Source organism: Mustela erminea, chromosome 6, assembly GCF_009829155.1.
Source record: "Mustela erminea isolate mMusErm1 chromosome 6, mMusErm1.Pri, whole genome shotgun sequence".
NCBI lineage: Eukaryota > Metazoa > Chordata > Mammalia > Carnivora > Mustelidae > Mustela > Mustela erminea.
In genome coordinates this window covers 64,044,040-64,071,801 of record NC_045619.1, presented here as the reverse complement: position 1 = coordinate 64,071,801, position 27,762 = coordinate 64,044,040, and the positions used below count along the sequence as shown (strand labels likewise).

At 37.8% G+C, this 27,762-nt stretch overlaps 1 protein-coding gene across 5 annotated transcripts in view; it reads right to left on the bottom strand.

Annotated features, from left to right (window-relative positions):
• IPO8 (importin 8) overlaps positions 1 to 27,762 on the bottom strand; it is an 85,668-nt gene that overhangs the window by 57,031 nt on the left and 875 nt on the right. For 4 of the 5 annotated variants that reach the window (XM_032347539.1, XM_032347541.1, XM_032347543.1 and 1 more), the window contains exons 2-10: positions 21,734 to 21,815; positions 14,355 to 14,511; positions 11,758 to 11,916; positions 10,619 to 10,775; positions 7,317 to 7,406; positions 5,815 to 5,909; positions 5,116 to 5,200; positions 2,699 to 2,833; positions 975 to 1,074 (exon numbers count right to left, since the gene is read on the bottom strand). In XM_032347539.1, coding sequence (XP_032203430.1) covers positions 975 to 1,074; positions 2,699 to 2,833; positions 5,116 to 5,200; positions 5,815 to 5,909; positions 7,317 to 7,406; positions 10,619 to 10,775; positions 11,758 to 11,916; positions 14,355 to 14,511; positions 21,734 to 21,815 — 1,060 coding nt within the window. The remainder of the gene's footprint in view (positions 1 to 974; positions 1,075 to 2,698; positions 2,834 to 5,115; positions 5,201 to 5,814; positions 5,910 to 7,316; positions 7,407 to 10,618; positions 10,776 to 11,757; positions 11,917 to 14,354; positions 14,512 to 21,733; positions 21,816 to 27,762) is intronic. The other variant, XM_032347542.1, reaches the window with a different exon arrangement.

Below are 27,762 nucleotides of genomic sequence, written 5' to 3'. Positions count from 1 at the left end.
CAGATGGTAAATACTGTTTCTCCTTCATTTGCCTCTCTGGTACTTGTCCCCAAGAGAAGAACCAACTGATACTAAATACAGAGCACTATAAAAACAACATAACCTAAACATCTAGCCCCTCCACCAGCAGGGCTAACTCAAGTAGCCACAGACACATGGCCCAACAAGGGAAAAGCACTGTGTTGTCACCATCTTCGATGTGCCTGGGGCAGTGCTAGTTTTATCAATTCTTTACTCCAACCTTGATGGAATGGCTACCAGAGCCAAGCACCAGTAGAGCAATGGAGAGGTGGAAAAGGGATGGAGAATGCAAAATAAAGCAAATAAACAAGATAAAGCCCCTCCCCTTAAAAAGCACGAAGTTGTAGGAGAAAGAGGTACACAAGTAACATTCTGCTATGTGAAATGCCTGAGTGTTCCGTGAAGCAATTAGTTTAGACTGGGGATAAAAGGGAATAAACTCAACCAACCTACACGGTTCAGTAACTAAAGATCCAAATGAAAAGTTACCTCCAAAGAACAGGGTCATGCAGGGATATTCTCACTCTCTGTTGTGGAATACTTAGCCACTAAAATTAAGAAGCATACTAAATTGGGGTGCTCCTGAAATATGCAGAAATCCAAATAATCTCCCAGACTAAGAACAACCCAATCTAGAAATGCATATCCCAAAAGGTACCAAAAGGGATGGTCTCTCTGGTTCAGCATCATAACAGGAAAAGTTGAAGATGGCTCCCTGACTGCTTCGGCACCCCCAAGAGGGATGAACAAGACAAGCTTTCCATCATCTACATGGTAAGGCCTCAAGTCCACTGGCTCAACAGAACATCAAACTCTCATGAGTTTCAGAGTTTATCAGGCAATGCAGAACTTTCAGAATTTAATAAAGTAATAAAATCTGCTTAAAAATACAAATATAGTTACAGTACTCTACATTTGCAGGAACTGGTGAGGAATAAAATCATCTCAATTACCAAATTTCATCCTTATGTACTCATATGGGTCTTCTTGCCACAGCTCTTCATCCTCATCTTTGTAACACATCACAGAAAAAATTACATCTTCGGAGATATTCTGAGAAGAAACAAAACAACAAATGGGCTTTGGGCTATTCAAATTTGGAGAATATTAAACATAGTTACTGACAGTCTTTATGATGTTAGTTTTCCAGACTGTTATATTAATCTTGCGGTAAGCTGCTCTGTGGTAAGCTTCCTCTGAGGGGAAAACAGGAAAGCAAGAGTTGGGGGGAGCAGGGGAGAAAGAGTTAAACTTAAGATTGTTTTTAAACAATAAATGATTAAAAGTATAGGGAAAGAGGTGAGTGGAAATGCTGTTCTTTGAAGCAACAGCAGCGATAATAAAGTTTCACTAGCAAATCAACATTAAACACACCTTAATTCTTTAAGGAAGAAAAGTAAGTATCAAGCCAAGGTTATATTGTGAACATCTTTACATTTCCATTTTTGGCCATAAATGTCAATGAACCAGCAATATTAAAATTTCTTTTCCTCTTCCATTTTCAAAAAAATTTCCTACTCTAGAAATGCAGATTTCAGTGGGGGAAAAAAATGGTATCTAATAGCCTCTGTGTACACTGCTGCTAAAGCTCTACTAAGCCTGTTTGTGCTTTAACAACTACAAATGTAAAAATGGAATCATCTCTTCTCACTTTTTCCAAATTAAATTCTAGGAGAAAAAATTCAACCGAGGGCCTGGACTTTTCTTATTCCTACATTTCAGCAATGTAAAAAAATAAGGCCATAGGCATTAAGAAAAAAAATCCACTCTTAATTTGTAACAACATAGTATATAAAATGAAATGGTATCTTCATTAATGGCAAAGAAACTACCACTATTTGATCCAGGGGATTAGACAAATATTATTAAGATGTCCAAAGAAAATAATACAAAAATATTATATTTATAAGACTAGCAATAAGGTAACACTAAACAAGTTGTTTTTGTCTATTGTTTGGTGTCTATCCTGGACACCAAAGGCAAAGTAAAAGAATTTATTTTCCTTTTTAGATACTATCATAGAGATTATAGAATTTAAGAAATCTTAGTTTGAGAGGGAAAAAAATTCAGTTCTTAGCCTCTTTGAATTACCCAAAATTATCTATATGCAAATAAGAATTTATTTATTAATGGGCAATATTTTCATCCTCATTTGTTCTTTAATTAAACAATGATGCTGAATTCTATCTTTAGGTAAGCAACTGATACAAAAACAGAAAACTTCTAACTTAATCCCCAAAGAGAGATAAAAATCTTGTTATACAAAAGAAAATGATCTTGTTTCATTTCCTGCAAAATAATAACAACTTAGTATTAAGCCTTGGTAACTCTTTTCAAAATGTTATCACATAAAATGCCATATGTGAGCCTAGCAACCTTTAGATAATAAGGATAGAAAAATATTACCTGACTAAACAGAAGGGAAACTGAGGCTGAATGAGACTCCAAGCAACACCAACTGAATCCAGGTCTTACAACTCATTAAACGTGTAGGTCTCACTCTTCTCAAATACTTAAATTTCGAAGCCCATCATATCAGATATAAAACTGCATGCATTTGAAATTAGTCATGGAAATAAAATATATTAAATATATAATACAGCATTACTAGCTTACCTTGTCTGGAGAACCTAACTTAACCACGGAAAATCTTGGAGAGCAATTCCCTGACACTAACCTGTATGTGTGGCTTCATCTGCTTCCAGGTGACAGAATGAACAATCCCTTGATTAAGATAGTTGAATGCTTGCTGAAGAACACGGGGGGCTACATACTCTTTCTGTCTATATTGGTCTAAAATTTTTAGTAGTACCTACAGGAAAAGAGGGAAAAAAAGTTCAGGAGAACATAAATAACTTAAAGGTTAAGGGGAGGGGCATTTTAGGTATGACATAGAACTCAGAATCCTTGGGACGCCTGGGTGGCTCAGTTGGTTGAGCAGCTGCCTTCAGCTCAGGTCATGATCCCAGCGTCCTGGGATCGAGTCCCACATCGGGCTCCTTGCTCAGCAGGGAGCCTGCTTTTCCCTCTACCTCTGCCTGCCGTTCTGTCTGCCTGTGCTCGCTCTCTTCCCTCTCTCTCTCTGATAAATAAATAAAATCTTAAAAAAAAAAAAAGAACCCAGAATCCATAGAGATTTAAAAAAAAAAGAAAAACAGATTTTGGGGGGAAATCAACATCTTGCAAGAAAACTCACAGTTTTAATTATTAGATAGGTCCATATTGAACTGAAGGGTGTCTCACTGTAATTCCCAGCCACTTGTCCCACTTCTAACCAACTTTATCAAAGTTGTCAGAAGTCCTGCCATCACCTCAATGCCCTGTCTGCGATGCAAGCTACAAGTGGATGCTACTGCACATGGTTTTTCCTAAGACCACTGCGGCCTCTATGGGGTGGAGGTGGTGGGAGAGGAGAAACAGATAAGAGGAGGACAGTTTTTTGTAAGACAACAATTTTTAAATACTAGGAATATATAGGAAGACATGGCTTAGACATGGATGAAAGGCTATGAAATCTGAAAGCGTATGTATGTACAACGTACACATGTTTAGGAGGCACCTGAAAAACTGGGCTGAGCACACTTCAAGAGGGCATCAACTTTAGGAAGCTTAATGAGTTTAACAGCCGTGGAAATAGCAGAAGACAGAGCTGACCCGCTTCCTGATTATTCTAGTTTCCACAGAGAACGGCTGAACAGATCATTTTATTCACTAACTTTGACTAGTTCATTAACAGATCATTATTCATTAATTTTCCCCACCGACTGCCTTGTGGGCCAACAAAGTAATTTGTGAGAAAATTACAGCCAAAGCTTTCCTGAATTGTTGCAAGGTACTTTCTTAGAAACAATCATCCATAAAAAGAATTTAACTTGGTATCACTGACAATAAAGAAGATTAATATGCACAGATTTATACAAATCTAGAAACACCCTCTATACTGTTAATGGCCTTTACTATGTTTAATTAATCCTTGTTTCCTTGTTGCAGTCTTGATACAGCCAGTGCTGGAATAGTTATTAAACTTCATTTATTGAAATATAAACAAAAATGGGACTTAAATGGCAATACAGGTCAACCAATATTCACACCCAAATGTCCTCTGTAGGCTTTTTTTTTTAAGATTTTTTATTTAGAAAGAGACACAGCGAGAGAGGGAACACAGCCGGGGGAGTGGGAGAGGGAGAAGCAGGCCTCCTGCTGAGCAGGGAGCCCGATGCGGGGCTCAATCCCAGAATCCTGGGACCATGACCCAAGCTGAAGGCAGACACTTAATAACTGAGCCAACCAGGCGCCCCATGCAGGTTTTAAATATTAATACCAACTTGGATTATTTCTCAAGAACTATTTTCACTGAACAAAATGGTTTCCAAACTTCCACAAAAATATGTGGTAAGTTCTCAGCTGAAGGTCTTAACTTCTGAGCTCCATCCCTCTTGAAACAGATCAATCCATCACATAAATCTTCTGATATAAAAGCTTAGAACAAAGAGGAGAGGATCAATGGAGTGGACAGTAAGAAACCTCTAAGAGGTCAGAAAGTTAACAGACAAACCCAATCTAAGCACTGGGCACTGTGACATCAGAATCAACAAACTTAAAAGGTCTGAGGCTAGCATCTAGGAGTTTGGAAGGGCACTTTCAAACTTTTAGAACCAGTGGAAGCTGCCCTGGGATATCTGGTTCTAAAAGTGACTGCACTATATCAGATTCCCAGAGCTGCCGCTTCATCCCCTATTAATATATAATGTATTAATATGTTCACAGTCTACTTTTAAATGCATAGAAATGACTTAACTACTTTCTTTTTTGTTTAAAGATTTTATTTAAGAGAGGGAGAGTGTGTGTAAGAGAGAGCACGAGTTGCAGGAGGGGGCAGAGAGAAAAGCAGCAGCAGACTCTCCACTGAGAGGAGAGACTCCACTGAGAGACTCCTCCACTGAGCAGGGAACCCAAGCAGGGCTCGATCTGGGGATTCCAGAATCATGACCTTAGCCCAAGGTAGACACTTAACCAACTGTGCCACCCCCGTGCCCCAACTTAACTACTTTCAATAATAACTGTCCTTCCATTTAAAAAGCATAGTTTTATTACCTGCTGAATTCCCACTGCATAGGTTTTCAAAAAGAATTCAGAAAATTCAAAGTATTCTTTTGTGACATTTCCTGGGCTTCCATATCTTAAAATACAAAGAGAAAACGTTTAAATATTACAAATTTTTTTAAAAAAGCATGCTCACTAGTTTAAATACAGTCCCTTGCTAAAAGATCTATTTGGGCAGAAAACTAACACTTTCCCCTTTTCCACAATCCCCAAGATGAAATCATGATGACCTTTCTGGCCATTTAGATTCTGGCCCATAATTAAATCCACCTACTTAACCAAGAGCTTCTAAAGGGCACATTTTACAAATAAAAATTATATCTGACTTTTTTTTAAATAAATGTTTCTATAATTCAATTTGACTAACTTTCCTATGGAGCTGAGTAGCCATGCACCTTCTTGTACAATTCCTACAGATTTCCAATGAGCTAAACAAGGTCATTTCTCCATTCTTTTTCACAGAACAGAAAGATCCAGAGAAGACTGTCCACATCGTTACGATCTCAAAGCCAACTATCACAGTTAAGCCTACCTTAAAACAGAGGGTGACCTTTTTTTTTTTTTTGACCCACTATGGCTTTTAAAGAAAAATAACAATTTACTGTGGAGTATCAAGGAACCCATCCAGTTTTATTACATCCAATACTGAAATATTGATCATAAGATCGTAGATCTGATGAACTGAATTACCGCTCAAAAAGACGAGCTACAATGTGCAGTGCCCATTTCTTACACTTCCACCAGACTAGTTCCGGTCTATCATCCTCATCGATCTGCAGAGTCTCCTAAGAGGACAGAAACACTCAGATTAAATTTCCAAATAAAACGGTTTATTCAAACAACAAAGGCAGAATAAATTTTTTTTTATACATTAAGTAATATTACACAAGTTAGACTGCAAATGCATATTCTTACTTATAGATTGCTACACAGGAATTAAACAAGCAAAGCAGGGGCATCTGGGTGGCTCAGTGGGTTAAGCCTCTGCCTTCGGCTCAGATCATGATCTCAGGGTTCTGGGATCGAGCCCCACATCGCCCTCTCTGCTCAGCATGGAGCCTGCTTCCCCCTTTCTCTCTGCCTGCCTCTCTGCCTACTTGTGATCTCTCTCTGTGTGTCAAATAAATAAATAAAATCTTTTAAAATTTTGAAAAAAAAATACACAAGCAAAGCAAATTTCAACTAACTAATGCTGTTGTTCACATTTATCACCTATCTTCAAAAGGCCCAAATAAGTGGGAAACAAAATACAAACCACCACATCCCTTGAGGAAACTCTGGACAACAAAAAGGTTTTATATCTTGAACTGAGTAATAGTAACACAGGTGTATATTTGTCAAAATTCACTTATATGTTCCCTACATTCTATTTATATTTTACTTTATATTTTGTATATAAAGTAAACCTCAACATAATTTATCCCAAGATACAGATAAAAGAAAGAATACAGCACATTTGAAGACAAACTTAAATTTTAAAATATGTAACTTAATTTAGTTATTTTGACTAGTTATTGAGTTAATTTGATAAGTGACATATAGCATCATTGTTATTACAGATAAAAATGAGACACCATCTTTAACCTATCAAACTGGCAAACTTAGAATTTAATGTGACAGACTTTCTCAGTCCGTACTCATTAAAGTATAAGCCAGAGCAATGTTTCTTGAGAGCCCTTTACAAGATCTGTCAAAGCCCTAAACACTTCTAGGAGTTTATCCAAAGAAAATAATCATGTATGTGCATAAAAATTTAACTACATTCTTACAGTTACACTAACATGCTAAAGCTACCTAATGTCCAGCAAATGAAACACTCCATAAAAGTGACAGTACAAAAACACTCATAATCATAAAAAATATTTATAACAGATTTTAAGTGAAAATTTCAAAACAGGACCTACAGATGCCATTTTTATAAATAAAATGTGGCTGTATATAGACCCAGAGGGGAAAAAAAGGCCAAAAGAATAAATACCAAGTTTCAAAAATGTTTTTTATTATCTTTAGTAAGATTAAATATAGTTAATTAATTTTGCTTATCTGAACTTTATAAAAATGAATATGTATTACTATTTTTATTACAACAGTAATTTTTTTCCAAACAGCAAGCCAGGATAATAAATCGGTCTACCACAAATATCCCAAACCCAGGTTTTCCCAATTTTTCTCAACAAGAAGCCCTTTCTTACAGGAGGAACTGTTCTGTCAATAATAGTTCGAAAGATCTCCATCCACGCGGTCATGGTTTGGTTATTCACTAGTTGCAGAGGCAACGCATACTGAAAACAGAAGAATATCATCATCAAACAATAATTCTTCCCCTCCAAAAGAGCCTGTAATTTCATCTATAGTCAAAGGTTGAAAATGTGAAATGGCTAACATTTGACCATGAAAACAGTAATTTCATATGGTTTAACCTAAAATTTAACTTCAAACAGCTCTATAAACATAGGCAAATAAATTAAAATCTTGAAAATCTAGAAATATGTGAAATATGCATGCCATGAATTATTTCTCTGGGCTACTTGTTTAAATTAAAAAAAAAAAAACTTTAATACAGTAAAATTTCATTTATCCACTATGAGATTCTAGAAAAGTGATTTTTCCCATTCCCATTTTTCCCTCTTTGTGTGTCAAACTATACATTGTAACCACTTTTTTCCCAGGTTTATTGAGATCCCGTTGACATATAACATTGTGTGTGTGTAAGATATACAATGTGATAATATCTCTCTCTCTCTCTCTCTCACACACACACACACACACACACAGTAAAATGATCACTAAAATAAGGGCAACCTCCCATAGTTACATTTTTATAGTGCGAACTCATTTTAATCACTTTAATGAAAATCTTTACCTCATAAACATTTTCTTCAGTTACTTTCTCTACACTGCAGCATCACACACAACTACATATTACTGTGGGTCTCCCTGTTACACTGTGAGTTACACTCCTGTAAGACACAGCACTTCTGCATCCATGCATTTCAAAACGTGCTACATGCTAAGGACATAATGACAAGTACAAGGCACAGTCTCTGTCTTCACAAAGCTTACACACTAGTTGGGGGAAACACACATATGAACAAGGAATTACAATATGGTATGATACACAACACAGACAAAAACAGTACAATATTGTTAAAGGCACACACAAGAAGATCGCCTCATCCAGGCTGGGAGTATCAGGGACATCTTTCTAGAAGCGACACACAAGCTAAGACCTGGAGAAAGAGCAAGAATTGGCCAGCTATAAAGGACAAGAGTGCTCCAGACAGAATTTCAGAGGCTCAGAATGACAGACGGCATGACCTATTCATGCAGCTGAAAGAATTCCAGCATGGCCGGAGTGTAAAGTACAAAGGTAAGAATGGTGAAAGATAAGGTGGAGATATGACGGGTTTATGGTCTATGTTAAGAAGTTCCCAATTTAAGTGCAATGAGGAGCTGTTGGGGCTTGAGATAAGGAGCACAGGAGGAACAGATTCTGGGTTAGTGAGTGAGTGACGAGGAGTTCACTTCTGGACAAACTGAATTCTGAAGTATGTATGGACTATCCACGTGCCATGTACACAATAAACATTTAATAAATGCTACTTACACAAAATCACTTCAATTTTATCACACTATTTAAAACAAACTTTTCTGCCTCTTCCTGAATTACCAAACATTAACTTTTTACTTACATTATTATTGTATCGTGCCCTTAAAGCTGCCTCAAGTTTTGCTTCCAGGATTCCCAGAGGGAGCATATTACTTTGGTAGCATATAATAGATCACCAAAATGATTAAAAAATGTTGAGGTTCTGCACTGGTTTTTTAGATTCCGCCCTCTTAGGAAATCAAACAAAAGAGGAGGCTTTAGGAAAATTATTTCATGAGTCTCTATCTTACTTCCGGAATCCTACTATGCTTCTCCTGATGGGAAAGGGAAGTCTAGATTCTGTATAAATGCCATATTACTGTATCTAACAGCAAAACATCTCACAGAATAAAAAATGTTTGCCTCTGAGTAAAATGACTGTCCTGAGGAAAACTTCTGAACAGTGCTTTAATAAAAAGCCAAAGGCACCATATCTTCCTTCCCTATTACTTTTTAAAAAGGGGGGGTGGGGGAGGTGGAATATAGTTTCCTGGTATCCTAGCTTCTTCTCTCCTCAGATTTATTTCCTCTCCCCTTCCCTCTCCCTGCTAAGCTAGGGGAAAAAAAAAAATTACCTCAAATGATCCTCTATTAAAAGTTTAAAAGATGGGGGCGCCTGGGTGGCTCGGTTAAGCAACTGCCTTCGGCTCAGGTCATGATCCTGGAGTCCTGGGATCGAGTCCCGCATCGGGCTCCCAGCTCCATGGGGTGTCTGCTTCTCCCCCTGACCTCCCTCTCATGCTCTCTCACTCTGTCTCTCTTTCTCTCAAATAAATAAATAAAATCTTTAAAAAAAAAAAGTTTAAAAGATGAAGGGCGCCTGGGTGGTGCAGTCAGTTGAGTGTCCTACTCCTGCTTTCAAATCAGGTCTTGATCTCAGGGTGGTAAGATCAAGCCTCACATCAGACTCCATGCTGAATGCGGAGCCTGCTTGAGATCCTCTCTCTCCCTCCCCCTCTTGCTACTCCCCCTGCTTCCCCTCACTCTCTTTCCCTTCTCTAAAATAAATAAGTATTTTTTAAAAAGTTCAAAAGAGAAGTCTAAAAGCGTAATTCTTTATGGAAGTGAAATATTCTGAAACACTACAAAGGTACTTGAGTGACATGAAGCCAAGAACAAAACCAATGTCCTGGCTCTCTAGCTCGACAACACTACCCTCTTGCATGACTGATCTAGTAAAAAAGCATGTAACAGAGGTTTGACTCATACGTCATCAAACACTTTATAGACTGACAAGTTATTCCTCCTCCACCTAGATCTAAATAATTTATCCGAATCTTTCAAGGATTAAATTTTAAATATTTTTATATTTAAAACATTCCATTTCTGTCCTCTTCTTATTTTTTAGACTCTTATATTAATCTTCTTTATAGCTTTCAGGTAAGAAAGGGAAGTATATTAAACGAAGGAAAGTGAAGCACTAAACCATCACTGTTAGCCTTACATTGGGTCAAATTATAAAGAAACTATCATTAGTATGATTTCCCGCTAAAAAAGGACCCTCTTCTTTTCCTTCCCCTTCTCCTATAATCCTAACTTATCAACAGGCAGGATGCTACTGACAGATGAGTCAAGGCATCTCAGTCAGTTAATTACTCTGGTTCTTCCTCAGCCAGCACTTCAGACACTGGAGTGAAAGGCACAGTCAGTGAATCTCAGCTCTGCCACTAAGATAAATTTGGACAATTAAGTTAATTTCTGTGAGCCTGTTCTCCCATAGGATTTTTTAAAAGAAATACATATGGAATAGATAATAGTTTTTAATAATAACTTACATTTATTAAGTTTCCATAGATCAGGCAGAAATACAAGGCCCCATATTTATCTTCTGCAACAAAAACTTACCTGAACAAGTGCATAAAAGATTTTCAGAATCTGCTTTTGTAGTAAAACAGAATAATGTGAGGAATCGGGAAGGAGCTGCATGATTTGTTGCTGAATACGAGGCAGAAATATTTGCATTGCTGCTATAAGAGGCTCTCTTTCCTCAGCTTTCTTATATCTACATGAGCAAAGACAAAAAAGAGGAAAAAAAAATAATTTCTCCCCTACAAAAGAGCTATAAATAATGAATATTTTAAAAAATTTTTAAACTAGATACAGCTAACGAAACAAAAACATTCCAAACAGTGGCTTACATTTTCTGTTTGGATTTTAAGAATAAACTTGGAAGAAAATCCCTCTTTTAGGCAGAGAAACCTAAACTCTTTCTAAAAGGGGTTAAATTGATTTCAAAGAATTCTAGACTATTTGGCAAATTTCCTAAGTGATTTTTTCTACTATGTAATTTTCATCATACCATAATTCTTCCTATTAAACATAAGTTGACAGACATTACTATCATATAATAATGTAGGAAAAAATTTCTTCTTAGAATACACTAAATTAAAATGTTAAAAATAGTTTGCAAACTTAGGTGCTCTAAAATTACTTCAATTGCTCCAAATCTCAAATATCTTCTAACTAACCAGTTTTTTAAAAGGAAAACTACAGGACTCTGCATGCATAAGGCACAACCCTCCCAGAAACCAGAAAGCAATGCATGACGCTCACTGGTCTCCTAACTCCCGAGCAACTTCTATGGAAAAGAAAGTCACTAGCAAGGAAACTTGAACATTTTCTATCCTGTATCCAAAAAGTTAAATGTTTGGTTTACTTAATGTGCTCACTTGAAGAACTTAAATATTAAGGTACCTCTATATGAGTTTCCAAGGAAAACTGTTAATAAATGGGCCACTGAAACTGGCAAATAAATTCAAGAAACACTGCATAGATCTTATCACTGCCTTAGAGATTAGCAATGTACTTTAGCAGATTTAAGGTTCTCTGAATAACTATAGTAAATAAACATGCTTGTGCTTAACCCACCATTTCCCAAACCAACCTGATTCTGCAGAACGCCCATATAGCAGACCTCTCTATGCAATTTAATTCTTTCTAAGTAACACAAGGCTGGTATCTTCAGCCAATAGAAATCAACTTACTCATATGTCTTCACCAGTTGATACAGACATAATAAACTGCCAAGCCAGCTTCCACTGCTCTGTGATTGCAAGTAATAGTCTATCTTGTCGACTACCGCTGGCCAGTGACCAGGGAAATCATATTTAATGATGGCACGGAGACACATTGTTAACTGGACTCTATAAGGTGGAGGGAAAAAAGTCCACAATCTAAGTAGTTATAAATATCAGGTTTCAAACACCTCTAATATTTTACACAAAAGCACTCTAACCTCTATTTACCTATATTATACAGTTACATATCTTGGGCAGGGGAAAAAAGAAGGTCCTATAAAGAAAAATCTCTTCAGTAGCTCCACTTACTGAAAATAAACAAAATGGGTAATTTCCTACAATGAATGAAAACTTTCAAATGGGATTATCCTAAATACAGCCTTGGGGGAAAAAAAGAATTTAAAAACAAAAATTCATTTAAAAATTCTAAAAAAAAAAAAAAAAAAAGGAAAAAAGAAAGAATGAATCCACCACAGCTCTGCAAAATTTCCCACTTTGTCATCTTTTGTAGTTTAGTTATCATATCCTAAGGGGGAAACAAAACAAAACAAAGTATTTTGTCATTTCAACTGGAAAAACAGCCTAAAAATAGTCAAAGTAGGTAAAACAAAGGCTGACATAACAGTGGGAAGCATCTCAGTGAGCCTGAGCCATCCATTATCAGTAAAAAGCCAACACAGTATGTTGCTCCTATCAAAGCTTCCTAAGACAGTAATTTTTGTCTTTCAGAATAAGAAGCAAGTATTAGCTGGCAATTCCTGAAGAGGAAAGCTAAGTTATTTGCAGAGAAATCAAGAAAAAAGCAGTAAGAAAGACCTAAAACCAACTTCTCTTTAATAAAACAGCAAAGTTAATAAAAAACGTGATCTCATAACATTTATGTCAGTATCCATTTTCTCAATGAGAGCCCTACTATAAATGGAATCAGGGAAAAAAAAAATTGAGGAAAAAAATTTCTCCTCCACAGACTATCAATATGTCCTTATATGGTCATTTGCAAATGATTAGAAAGTGAACCTGGATAAATTAGGATTCCATAATGCCTCCTCCCCCCAAAAAATGTGTGCTCCATTGGCTAATAATTTGCATTCACTGAAATGAAACACACAAAATAATGCCTTTTATGTTATCAAATCCATTTGAAAATTTTTCAGTGCCATACTCTTAAATGAACTCTGAGAATAGTTCTTTTAAGAGTGACTACAATTAAGCCTTCAGGACACACAAGAAGCAACTGTCTCACGATAAAGATAAAATTCTTCTCTTATGCCACCAGCAGTCGTTCCTAAACAATAAATACGTCACATCTGTGCACAATAAAACTAAAACTTCTCATTTTTTCAAATTTCATCTTTAGGAGACCTCCCAACACCTTCATTTTCCCAGCCAGCAAGGAGGGATGGCTATGAGCAGCCGTCCCTTCCTATGTTACTGTGCAGAAGCATCACAAGACTCAGAGAGAACTGAAAGTGTAGACTCTGACAAGACACGGACGCACGATGGTGCCAGAGGGGAGCCCCTGCCTGGCTGGATGTGGGCACCCGCTGAGAATACTGGGGATTTTCTTTAATCAGTACCCATCTTTTCTCCTCTTAACTAACAAAGGAACTGCATGAAGAGTTGTTCAATGTTTGCTCTCCTTCCCCACTATTCCCCTCACACTTCCTTCCCTATTCCTGCTGCTTATGACATAATGTACATGAGACACTCAGGGCTAAAGTTATAGCTCATCTACTAATGTTAAACAACTTCGCTCCCCTACCTCCGTTTCACCTCTTTCCCTCCTCCGTTTTCAATAGAAATCTAACTATGAACTCACGTGGAAAAGAATCTGTGTTTCCTATTTTGAAAGTGCAAACTGAGTCTGCAGCTCTGCGGTGCAAGAGGGGAAGCCGCTAGCTAGCATTATGTGCACACTCCTACCAACATCCGGGTCCTCGGCTGCAGCAGGCACATTGCAGGCACTCAACAGCCACAGACGTCATGTGGCTAAGTACTGGACGGGGTGGGTACAGGAGAGCTCCGTCATCACAGAAAGGCCTACTGACCAGTGCTGCTTATAGCATCTAACCTGAATTTTAAAAACTGGAGCCAGTCTTCTAGCCTATACATACTCTATTCTGTCTTCTCCAAAGAAAAAGATACTCAGTTCATTTTAAAAAATGAATGAAAACATAGGTTAAAGTAGGCAGAAAAGTGGTGAAAACTCCCAGGCCTCAATTTCCCTGTATTATGGGGAGTTGAGGGAAGCAGCTGGTAAAAAGTAAAGAGATCATAACTAAGAACATAGGTTATTTAAATAGCGGGGATTTATACAATTTTAGTTAAGTTTGATTTTTGCCTTAACTCTTTTTTGGGCAACTTATGGCAACTAAATCTTTTCCAAAATACTTCAAGGCAAAGAATTACAAACGCAAAGACAAATAAGTAAAACACTGTTTTTTGAGTGCCCACCTTCGTTACTTTACCTCTTCAGATATACAAACTTGAAGCTGATGATTAAATCCAACTTCTCCCATCCAAACATTTCGTGCTCCCTACTAATCATATAGAGTATAATGTACCTCACTAAATCCGGAGACCGAATTATTCCTTCCACAATGTTATCGCGTATTTGCTGGCGATCATTTTCATGAATGTTGAATGGAAATACTGCTTCTCCCGGTGGAGGTTCTCGGTCAGGCCAGTACTGTGTCACCATGTTCTTCAAGTAAATGGCAGCTAAGGTGGAGAAAAAAATGCTAACATAGCAATACTGAAAAGATGGCTTTAACATAGCTTTACAGAGCATGAAAGGCTAAGTCCTTCATGTTATATCTTCACTGCTAAACATGATACTCAGCAAAAATGGAAAAATCTTACAGTTATAAATAGCCAACTGGCAAAGGGAAAATGTAGAAGAATTTAAACTTTCTCTTTACCTAGTAAACCAAATCTAAGAAGAAAACCTTTCATTAAATCAAGCTTCAGAGTCTAGAGGACAGAAACATGATCTAGGAATCAAGTATATATCCTTAGACTAAATATAAGGTAGTCTAAATGAAACTCTACTAACTGTATTTTGATAGCATAAAGATAATACTGCTCCTAATGCCTAAAGCTGAGTCCACAACAGGTGAAATTCCACTGTCCTTCATGTACCCTGCTTTTCTTGTTTATCTTTATCTTGTTTATCTTTTCTCACTGGCCACTATCCAGCACCAAAATATTGCTAATTTCTGTCTTACCCTTCTGAAATATTTACCACTTGTAAATAGAAGAATAGGGAAAAAGACATTAACCTTCAAATATCTCTGTACAATCTCAGGAAATTTCTTACCTATTTATTTCTATCAAAATACATAGTAATTTTATTCCTATTCTGTTTAACCATCTTCAATAGTTAGCAAAAGGCTTCTGAAAGAAACAAGCTAAAATACTTCAGATAGGGCTTTTTAAAATTTTTTTAGATTTTATTTATTTATTTCACACAGAGAGAGAGAGATCACACGCAGGCAGAGAGGCAGGCAGAGAGAGCGGGGGAAGCAGGCTCCCTGCTGAGCAGAGAGCCCGATGCAGGGCTCAATCCCAGGACCCTGAGATCATGACCTGAGCCTAAGGCAGAGGCTTAACCCACTAAGCCACCCAGGCGCCCCTAAGATAGGGTTTTGATAGGCAATGTGAAGCTTTCTAACTATCCCAAATGAACATTAATGGAAATAAATACTTATTACATCATACACTTATATATACTTTATATGTAAAAATAAATAGATGCGATCTGCAAAGCATTTTAACTTTCTTCCCTTGAGTTTCTCCTCTCCATTCTTCCCCCAACCCACCTTTATCCCAATTTTACATAAAATTCAATTGGTTCACAGAAGCATTATGACACAGAGAATAAACCAACATGTTCTACGTTGGCTCTAGAACAACTGAAATGTAATGAAATTATGAATTTGACAAACAGCAACTTGCAGATTCCAAAGGTACAGACATGGTAAAATCATGGTCTTATTTATAATACAGTCATTAAATACCATTAATTTTACCACTAAAAAATATTTTTATTACTGGGCACCATATAAGATAGCCTACATAAAAGGCACACTAATTTGTAGATGTTAAAATAAATCCTTGGGGTGCCTGGATGGTTCAGTCAGTTGAGTGCCTGCCTTCGGCTCTGGCCACACTCCCAGGGTCCTGGGATCAAGCCCAGTGTGGGGCTCCCGGCTGAGCAGGGAGCTCAGCAGGGAGCCTGCTTCTGTCTCTGTCTGCCCAACCCCCACTTGTGCACACTCTTCCTCTCTCTCCCTCTCTCTCAAATAAATATATTTTTTTAAAGTTCTTAAAAACAAAATAAAATAATAAAATAATAAATCCTCAATTAGAGGCACCTGGGTGGCTCAGTCAGTTAAGCATCTGACTCTTGATTTCAGCTCAGGTCATGATCTCAGGGTCTGGAGACTGAGCCCCTCATCGGGCTCTACACTCAGTGAGGAGTCTGCTTGTCCCTCTCCCTTCCTATTCTGCACTCACACACACGTGCACTCTAATAAAAAAATAAAATCTTTTTAAAAAATTAAATCCTCAATTAGTTAAAATAAAGTTGAACCTGTTACAAGTTAATGAGAGTATTAATTTCTCATACAGATAATCATGGATTGCTAAGAATAATGAAGAAAAAGTACCAAAGATAATTCAAACTATCAATAATCTAAAAACCTTCCTTTCATCACCTAATTAAAGTTATCTATTTAACCATTTGCCAGAGCTAACAAAACACAAATATCATTAATCCAGTCATATGGAAATTATTAAACTTTGTTTTTCTGCAAAATCCACCATTCCAAGCATCTTAAGTCTAAAATTAACTTTCTAACACATACACACAGTTCTCTCCCTCTCAAGCACAACAGATCATCATTTAAGCCCTATGCTCAGGAATCCAGACTCACAACTACACAGGTCAGTCGATCCCACAACCTCAAAGGGGAAAGGATGCCAGTAGGAACGCACTGAAGCACAACGCTGGGCTTTTTGAGTCAATGTTTCTAGGTTTTTCCATTTTTCATTGTAATTTGGTAGTCCCTCTCTCTCTTATTCGTTAATCTGTTACAGGCTAGGAAATTGAATAGTGTATGTAAATTATAACCAAAACAAGAGTAAATAGATTCTGAATAAGAGCCAAGAGCTTCCTACATACAAGACATATGGGTTTTAATGAAAGAGTTTCTTGTTATGCTTCTGGACTGATCAGAGGCAACTTTCCAATTTTTTCTAGGTTCTGTATTCTAGAACACTAAGGTTAACCTTAGTGTTTGTGAATAACTTAGCTATAGGCTGAATTTTTATATCCCTCCCTATCCATCTTTTTTTTTTTTTTAGGATTTTATTTATTTGACAGAGATCACAAGTAGGCAGAGAGGTAGGCAGAGAGAGAGGGAAGCAGGCTCCCTGCTGAGCAGAGAGCCCGATGTGGGGCTCAATCCCAAGACCCCAGGATCATGACCCGAGCCAAAGGCAGAGGCTTTAACCCACTGAGCCACCCAGGGACCCTCCATCCATTTTTTTTTTAAAGATTTTATTCATTTATTTGACAGAGATCACAAATAGGCAGAGAGAGAGAGAAAGAGAGATGAAGAACCAGGCTCCCTGCTGAGCAGAGAGCCTGATGTGGGTCTCGATCCCAGGACCCTGAGATCATGACCTGAGCCAAAGGCAGATGCTTAACCCATTGAGCCACCCATGCACCCCCCCCCATCCATCTTTTAAAAATATATACAACACGTCAGAAGAACAAAAAAGCAAGCAACTTACAGAAAACAGACCCATGCTACTTTTCAAATGAGGGTCCCCTCACCAGTCACCAACAATGACTTCATCAGGTCTAATGTAACATCCAACCCTAAACTACCACTTTCATTTATTTACTTTTTAATCTTTTTTTTAAGATTTTATTTTTAAGTAATCTCCACATCCAACATAGGGTTCAAATGTATAACCCCGAGATCAAGAGTCACACACTCTAGTGACCGGACCAGCCACGTGCCCCTCAACTACCACTTTCAAATCCAAACAACTTTTCTGCTCATAGCAACTCCAAAATTTACTAAAGAAACCACATTTCTGAAACTAGGTTTAGGTATATTAGAGGGTCTCCTCGCAAGCAAGGAGTAAAAAGCTGAAAACAAAGCCACCTGAGAGATTCTTAATCATAACTATACTAAATTTAAGATGGGCTCCTTTCTCTGTACATTGGATAATAATATTAAGAATGCTATTATGCTTCTTAATACTCGAAAATAACAGAACATTCAGATTTATTTTGTTTTGCTTATCAATGTCAAAATATTACATTTTTTCCCTATTTCTCCACAGTAAAGTAATAAGAGACATTCACTAATGAGCTTGATTGATGGTAACAAGAATATTATAGGATTGCTCACAAGCCAAAAAATCAAGAACTGACTATTCTGCAGAACTATGTCTTTCCATTTAATATTAGCATATTTTTTATAGCTTTATACAGGTTGACTTCTTTTTAAAGGAAAAATCACATCATTCTTTTTTAAATGTCATGATAAAATGATAAATTACCTGTCTGGGTGTCACCATAAGGTTCTTGGGGTATCTCTGTATTTTAATAATAGATTAAATAGGACAGAAATTTTATAAGTTTAGGGGAGATATAATGTAGAATTTTACACTGTGTATTTTACATTCAATGATAAAATAGATGCTCTAAGAGAGAAAACTGTCCTAATAAAAAATAACCACTAAGATAAACTCTGTCTTGTGACTAACAGATTTGAAATCTACATAAACTATGAAGAAAAACTGCCTGTAAGTGCTATTTACATTTCATATCAAAACTCAGTTATAGGGGCGCCTGGGTGGCTCAGTGGGTTAAGCCTCTGCCTTCAGCTCAGGTCATGATCCTGGGGTCCTGGGATCAAGCTCCACATCCGGCTCTCTGCTCAGTGGGGAGCCTGCTTCCCCCCTCTCTCTCTCTGTCTGCCTCTCTGCCTACTTGTGATCTCTCTGTCAAATAAATAAATAAAATCTTAAAAAAAAAAAAAACCTCAGCTATACACATTATTAAGATTCAAAGTTGTATAGAGGATATGAGGAACCTAGCATTATTGCAGATATGATATAAAAAGTAAGCAAAAGCGGGGCGCCTGGGTGGCTCAGTGGGTTAAGCCGCCCTTTGGCTCAGGTCATGGTCTCAGGGTCCTGGGATTGAGTCCCGCATTGGGCTCTCTGCTCAGCAGGGAGCCTGCTTCCCTCTCTCTCTCTCTCTGCCTGCCTCTCTGTCTACTTGTAATCTCTCTCTGTCAAATAAATAAATAAAATCTTTAAAAAAAAAATTAAAAAAAAAAAAGTAAGCAAAAGCAACTTGGTGAGAAGATTCAAAATTGAAAATTTTAATATCATTAATATCCACCTAGCATCCCATTTCTTATTATTTATTCTTTGAAAATATTTCCACAAGTATCCAGAGATAAATGTCCAAGGATTCTGATTATAGCTTTGCCTCTATCAACAATAACAACAAAAAAGGGACAATAAAGGAAATATCCATCAATATCAAATTGTTTGAATAAACTAAAGTAGTTCTGTACAAAGAAATATTGAACAATTGTTACAAAAAATAAAGCACATGTATATGCATATACACTGGTATGGAAAGACCCCCCCAAGAGTATATGGTTCAATGGGAGAAAGAAAGTTATAAAACACCATGTGGAATAAAAACATATTTTTGTTACATTTTAAAACTATCAAATCTACAGGAAAAAAGGGAATTAGAGAACCTTGCACCAAAGCTGATGGCAGGTATCTCTGGGGGTGTAACTGGGGCAATCCAATGAGTTTTTGTAGTGTTTATATGTCATGTAAAGAAGACATATTAAATCAATAAACTGTTAAAATCTTTAAAAATACTATTTCTACAAAGCTTCACAGGAACTCTGCGATGGCCCTATAAACACTTAGATTATTAAAATAGTTTCCATTTAGCAAAATGTGATTTCAGAAGAGCCCTATTTCATAAAACAAAGATTAAACAACAGAGTTACAGTTTCAAAAAATCTATACATAAGTCTTATACCCCTTGTTAAAGTTATAAATAATTACAACATAAGCTTTTCTTTTTTTTTTTAATTATTTTATAAACATATAATGTATTATAGCCCCAGGGGTACAGGTCTATGAATCGCCAGGTTTACACACTTCACAGTACTCACCATAGTACATACCCTCCCCAATGTCCATAACCCCACCACCCTCTCCCAAACCCACCCCCAGCAACCTCAGTTTGTTTTGTGAGATTAAGAGTCTCTCCATAAGCTTTTCTTAATAACAAAGGGATCTTTAGGGAATCATGCATATTGCTACAAGTATTTCCCCAAAGCTAATGATTCCTTACCTCTTTTTTGTTATGCTCAAGGAAAATTAAATACTTTTATCAGTGTGTAGAGTATAATCTTACCTGTATAAAATTGTTGATCTCTCCCTACCTGTACCTGCAAAGACTAATGTTTGCCTAATGTTAATGATGGCCATTTCTGAGCAATGAATATTGAGTAAATTTTTTTACTTTCATCTTCATATTTTTCTGTGTTGCCCAAATTATTCATAATGAATATATATTGGGGTGCCCTGGGCAGCTCAGTCGTTAGGCATCTGCCTTCGGCTCAGGTCATGATCCAGGAGTCCTGGGATCCAGCCCTGCATCAGGCTCCCTGCTCGGCAGGAAGCCTGCTTCTCCCTCTCCATCTCCCCCTCCTTTTGTTCCCTCTCTCGCTGTCTCTCTCGGTCAAATAGATGATTAAAATCTTAAAAACAAAAAACAAACAAACAAAAATAGAATATATATCAAGTGGCCGAGCTTTAAAAAAAGTTTTTAAATAAATTAGCATTTATCATTTTATTCCCTTTATCTTGATATTACTATCTTTTGAGGACTCATGACACTCCAAGACGTTCGCCATTTTTTACATTCTGACCTGTAAGGAAGGACCAGCTCATTAAAAAGGCAAAAAGAGGAAGGCACAACACCACGGAACTACCATAAGGTCACACAGCACTTGAAAGTAAGTCTCAAATTTAAACAAAAGTCCTGGGGCACCTGGGTGGCTCAGTGGGTTAAAGCCTCTGCCTTCAGCTCAGGTCATGATCTCAGGGTTCTGGGATCGAGCCCTACATAGGGCTCTCGCAGAGAGCCTGCTTCTTCCCTTCTCTCTCTGCCTGCCTATCTGCCTACTTGTGATCTCTGTCTGTCAAAAAAATAAATAAAATCTTTAAAAAAAAAAAAAAAAAAAAAAGTCCTGGGGCGCCTGGGTGGCTAGGCAGTTAAGCCTCTGACTTCGGCTCAGGTCATGATCTCTCAGGGTCCTGGGATCCAGCCCCACATCAGGCTCCCTGCTCAGTGGGGAGTCTGCTTCTCCCCCTCTCTCTGCCCCTCCCTCTGCTGCTGCTATCTCTGTCAAATAAAAAAATAAAAATCTTAAAAAAAAAAAAAAAGAAAGAAAGAAAGAAAGAAAAAAAAGAAAAGTCCTGTTCCCCAAACACGTGTTTAGGAACACCTGTGCACATATATTACATCCACGATCTGACTTATGAATGGAGCTCAAATCCACATACATAAATTCACGGTCTTCATCTATGGAACCAAAGGGTGGGCCACCAGGAATCATAAAGAATTAGGGAGATTAAGCCACTGGAATTGTGAAAACTAAGGGGGAAAACGGCAAAGTTACAGAGGCAAGGAATCGGTAGGTGAAAAGGGGAGGAGGAGAGGAAAAACCAGGGAAGATGTAAAAGCTCAGTATCTACCTCTAAATTTCCAGGGAAAAAGAGAGTTTTTAAGCCATTAGAAATACTTTATGTGTACTTCCTATTTTTTAAAGAAATCACAGATACAAATAATTTTATAAAGGATGAAAAAACTACTCACCTGCCTGGCGTACTGGGAATTCCACATGGTCAGAGACTATAATCCGAAGTAAACTGGGGGCAAAATTGATAATCTTGTAGGACTGAAATTACAAAGAAATATTTATAAAATAGGCCAATATAAATGAATAACTGTTAGCACTGTTACTGAATACATTACTGTCCAAATAAAAGGAAAACTTTTATAGTGAGAGAAATTTTCCAAGGCAAAAATAAGATTACTGAAATACTTCAAATCAAAATTGGAATAAATTGATGAATAAAGGGGTATGAATATTTTTGGTTTTTTTTTTTTTAAAGATTTTATTTATTTATTTGACAGAGAGAGAGAGATCACAAGTAGGCAGAGAGGCAGGCAGAGAGAGAGAAGAGGAAGCAGGCTCCCTGCTGAGCAGAGAGCCTGATGCGGGGCTCGATCCCAGGGTCCTGGGATCATGACCTGAGCTGAAGGCAGAGGCTTAACCCACTGAGCCACCCAGGTGCCCCTGAATATTTTTGGTTTTTAACATATATTGTTAAAATGCTCTCCAGAAAGTGTGTAGCAATCCACACTCCCAAAAGTAGTATATACCCACCTATCCAATACAATGTTTAGCATTATCATTCCTTCAAAATTGACTCTTATTTTAAATTACATTTCTGCTAAGTTAAAATTTATCCTTTCTGTTGGCTATTTGTTTTCTTCTACAAATTATTCCCTTTATCCTTTTTTGAAGAGTATTTGTTTCATTCTTAATAAATCCTAAGAGCTATTTATAAATTTAAAATCCTAACTTTTATTGGACCTACACATTGCAAGTGTTTCTTCCCAACTTATTTGTGCTTTAATTTTGCTGATAGTATTTCTGTCAAACAGAAACATAGAAAACATGTATCCAGCATAGGAAAACAGACAAGATAATGTTAATTATGTGTGCAATGAGCTATGAAGAACCAGTCCAGGCTGGAACAATGTGCCTCATAAGACAGTGTTGAGAGTTGTCACCACCAGCTGCCCTGTTGGTGGAGCATCCTTTTTTATTTTATTTTATTTTATTTTATTTTATTTTATTTTAATTTATTTTAAAGATGTTATTTATCTATTTGTCAGAGAGAGAGAACCCAAGCAGTGGGAGCAGCAGGCAGAAGAAGCAGCAAGCTCCCCATAAGCAAGAAGCCCAACCCAGGGCTCAATCCTGGAACCCTAGGATCATGACCTGAGCCAAAGGAAGGCGCTTAACCAACTGAGCCACCAAGGCACCTGGAGGAGCATCTTTTAAACCTGACACCCAAGTAAGTCTGTGCTGATGTGTGTGCTGCCCTGGGTCAGTTCCCCGCCACCCCCAACCGGTTCTACTTTGACCTACCCCTGAGTTTTGACAGGCTGACTGTAGAAGTAAAATAAATAAATAAATAAATAAATAAATAATACAGAACAGCCGGTTCCTTTTGATAATACTCTCCCCAAATGTCAAGTACCTGGACCAGGTAACCTTTCTGCCACATTCCTAGAGCTTACACTTGGCCTTGCCCGCTGACATTCCCAGAAAAGACTCACAAATTCTCAGTAAGGCTAAAGCCAACAGTGATGAAGAGAATCTGTTCAGCTTCCCTTCTCCCAGGAGCCTGGACCTACAGTGGCATCTTTTTCAACATACCACTAGGTTTACATATACCGCTCAACTTTTTTTTTTTTTTTAAGATTTTCTTTATTTATTTCAGAGAGAGAATGAGAGAGAGCATGAGAGAGGAGAAGGTCAGAGAGAGAAGCAGACTCCCCATAGAGCTGGGAGCTCGACGTGGGACTCAATCCCCGGACTCTGGGATCATGACCTGAGCTGAAGGCAGTCGCTTAACCAGCTGAGTCACCCAGGCGCCCACCACTCAACTTTTTAATTTAACCATCTTTCCTACTCATTTATTCATAACAGCATTAATAAGATAAAGGACTAAAAAATTCGGGGAAAATTTGTATCGAGATTTTAATATCGATCTTTTCCATTCAAGAACATTTTGCTTTCCAATTCTTTCTATAAAATTTTGAATTATCCAGGTGCCTGGGTGGCTCAGTCGTTGAGCATCTGCCTTCAGCTTGGGTCATAGTCCCGGGGTCCTGGAACTGAGACCCACATCGGGCTCCCTGCTTGGCAGGAAGCCTGCTTCTCCCTCTCTCTGTTTGTGTTTCTTCTCTCACTGTCTCTCTCCCTGTCGAATACATAAATAAAACTTATTTTAAAAATTCTTAATTATCCTATAATTGTTCTTCCTTTCATCCTATCTAAACCTCAGAATTTTAAATCTGTTGTACATAAAGTTCATAATTGAAACCACCATTTTTTTTTATATTTTCTTTCTTTCTTTTTTTTTTTTGAAACCACCATTTTAAAGTAATTTTTAAGAAAACAGATTTCTGGGCGCCTGGGTGGCTCAATGGGTTAAGCCGCTGCCTTCGGCTCAGGTCATGATCTCAGGGTCCTGGGATCGAGTCCCACATCGGGCTCTCAGCTCAGCAGGGGGCCTGCTTCCCTTCCTCTCTCTGCCTGCTTCTCTGCCTACTTGTAATCTCTATCAAATAAATAAATAAAATCTTTTAAAAAAAAAAAAAGAAAAGAAAAGAAAACAGATTTCTCCTAACAGCAGTTTACAGGAGTCAAAGTAACACAGATTTAGCCCAATCTTCTAACCTTCTACATGTACATTATTATAAAATAACTCATGTTTGTAACATTTCAGATACAGAAAGATCCCATGGTGAATCCAAGACTAAAACATCCATAGCTTAGTTCTTTTTTTTTTTTTTCCAATAGCTTAGTTCTAATCTCTCCAGTGTAGATACTTATTACACATAAGTACAAAATAACCTGTACGCTTAGACTAATAGTATCTATTTTAGAGTAGTTATTGTGGAGACTGCTTTGACTTCAACACTGTTGCCTTTGTACACATTTTGGAACTCCATTTTTTGCAACTGTCTGCCATTTTAATGACCTTGTACAACTTTTTGTCTTCTCCTTTCAACCTTGATTCAAACTATGTTAATTTGGTCAGCTAAAACATCCAAAGGTAAATTCAGATAACGTCTCATACAATTTTTCCTCACAAATATTTATCCAATTTCTTTTTCCACCTTGGGGTTCAGGTTTCTAAGAAAAAAATGAAAGACATTTCTCAATATTTACTTTGTATCTGTGAAGTTTTCTGAAAATAGTGTATTTACTTAGCATAATTCTGCATCTGATGAGAATTCATTTTAAAGCAAAGACCTGCTGCCTCCCGTTCTCTGCCTCATGGCTCCCAGTACATTACCTTTTCAAGTGCTCCAATATGCCAAGCTGAAGGCCTTTATTGGACTTGCTCTTCCCTGTTTCTCTCCCAGTTCTTCACCTGCTTCACTCCTTCACAACATCTAGGTCTCGGCTCAGTGTCACTCTTCAGAGAATGACCAGATTATTTATACACTCCAACACTGTCTCTCCAGGACTTTACTATCTATAGCACTATAGCACTTATGACCTATTACTACTTACTTATCTCTATCCCCCACCAGAATGCAAGCTCTGTGAAAGCAGAGCCTTACATTAGTGTCTGCATGAGAACTCAATAAATATGTTATTCATGGGGCACCTGGGTGGCTCAGGTCAGGATCCCAGGGTCCTGGGTTCGAGCCACACATCAGGCTCCCTGCTCAGCAGGAAGCCTGCTTCTCCCTCTCAATCTCGCCCCCCTTGTGTTCCTTCTCTCCCTGCCTCTCTCTCTGTGTCAAATAAATAAATAAATGAAATCTTTAAAAATAAATAAACAAATAAATGTTATTCATATAAACAAACCCTCTTAAAGGGCAATAAAAATGATACAGACAGATGCACAGAAAAACAGGGATTCCAAAGCTCAGCAAAGAAAGTAATTATTTTTATTTCGCCACTGAGGCCATGTGGAGAATGTTTTATTAAAAGAAGATAACTTTGTGGATGAGTTACTGGAGCAAGATATCTACCCACTCCTACTTCCCTTTGCTGCTGCTAAAGTGACTTCTGGGCCTAAAAACAAGGAGGAATGCACAAAGGATGCACTCTTAATATCCTGAGATAAAACTGAAAATGTGTTTTCTGGGGACCCCTGAGTGGCTCCATTGGTTAAGCATCCAACTCTTGGTTTTGGCTCAGGTCATGATCTCAGGGTCATGATACTGAGCCCCGTTTCAGGTTCCATGCTCAGTACAGTCTGTTTAAGTTTCTCTCTCCCTCTGTCCCTCCCCAGGCTCACAAGCTTTCCTCTCTCAAATAAATAAATCTTTTTAAAAAAAAGAAAAAATGAAAATGCACACAAAATGTTTCCACAGAAACAATATCACACACAGCAATCAAGGAACCAATAACCAGTAACAGAAATATGTTGACTACAGAAAAATGTAACTCCAAACAAGAATCTATCCCTCAGAACAGAGGCCGTTATGTTTTGAAACTGCCTACTCTTCTACAAGGCAACTGACAGATCAGTACATTGCAGAAGCTGCCTCCAGTTCCTAGGCAGAGCGTAGTTGCTGAGAGGGGACCTAGACTAAAATAAACAAGCTGGACCCTAATCACTTATGATAGATTCCCCACAAACAAAGCAGGACATTACAGTGGTGATAAAGAATAAGCACACAAAACCCAACATTATAGCCATATAAGCCATAACTATAAGGTTATGCGACATTATACTTGTCTTCTACTTACAGACAATTTTTTTTAAAAGTACTTAGTAAGAGCGTATTACAATCCAAAGCATTGTACAAAACGTAATGCCAAAGAGTGGCATAGCAATAAGCTACTTAGAGCAGTTGCAGAGGAAACTATGGTTTGTGATGAAATGGGTGGATATGGGGCAGGGCAGAGTGAGGATGAAATGGGTTTGAACTGAAATCCCATGAAGAAAAATGTAGACTGGGGTCCCAAGGGTCTCTTCTAGTTCTGCAGGCTTTCCCACCAACCTTTCCCCTTCTGTCTGGGGACAGACACTTATACATTGATGAATCACTTACACACTGATGAATCAGAAACAAAGCAAGGATAGGCGAACAGAGGCAGGAAGGTACAACATGATACCAAAGATATGATATGATCCCTACTGACACTATTAAAATAACATCTGGCCTCACTGGGAAGAGAAGGGGGTCACAAACAGGCCAATGCCCCTGGTCATACTAATAGATTGCAAATTCAGCTCTTGCTTTGTTCCTTCTAAGCAACCCCTGGATTACTATTCTTCTAGCCAATCAACATATAGTACCCTGCTTCGCAAAGCCTGAGACAGGTACTGACTTTAACGTTCCCCTATTTTGAATGAGAGTCCTTTTCTTTTTGAGGTAACAACACGTGCTCTTTAGGCTTCTGTTTAACTCCACCTTCCCTCCAGTGCTTTCACTCTCCCTTTTATCTCTTGGGAATCCTGAATTCACCCTTACTCCAAACGCCGTCCAGATTTCCCACTAGATTTCAAAGATTTAAATGCACAGTTGCACTTTAAAGTCAACTCCAACCAGGAAAACCTTAGTGAACTCCCACAGAAACTTTTACTTAAGACAGCTGCTCTCACACTTCAGGAAGCACAGAATCACCTAGCTTGCTAATTAAAAAATAATTGGGACCCACCCCCAGAGTTTCTGATTCTCTAAATGTGAAGCCCAGTAATTTCTAATTCCAGCAAGTTTCCAGGTGATGTAGATTCTGCTCATCCTGGGCAGCACCTTGAAAACCACTAATTTAGGTATATTCCTTTACATTTTAAGGATTACCCCAACCTCAACCAGCTGTCACTCTACCCTAGGGAGTAGACCTTAATTCGTACTTTTTAGTGAGAAGTCTATCATTCATCCTTACAGGGGAGGAGGAAAACAGGAGCTAAATTTTGGGATCACTACAATTTCGAAATGTCGGTGGTAACGCTGGAACAACGTTAGGGCCAGTAAGAACAGAGGATGGAAGATAAAAGAAAGTCTTACACATTTTAGCGCTTATAAGAAATGCCTCCAAACGCACATTAATCGACGTGTCTTTTATACAATATACC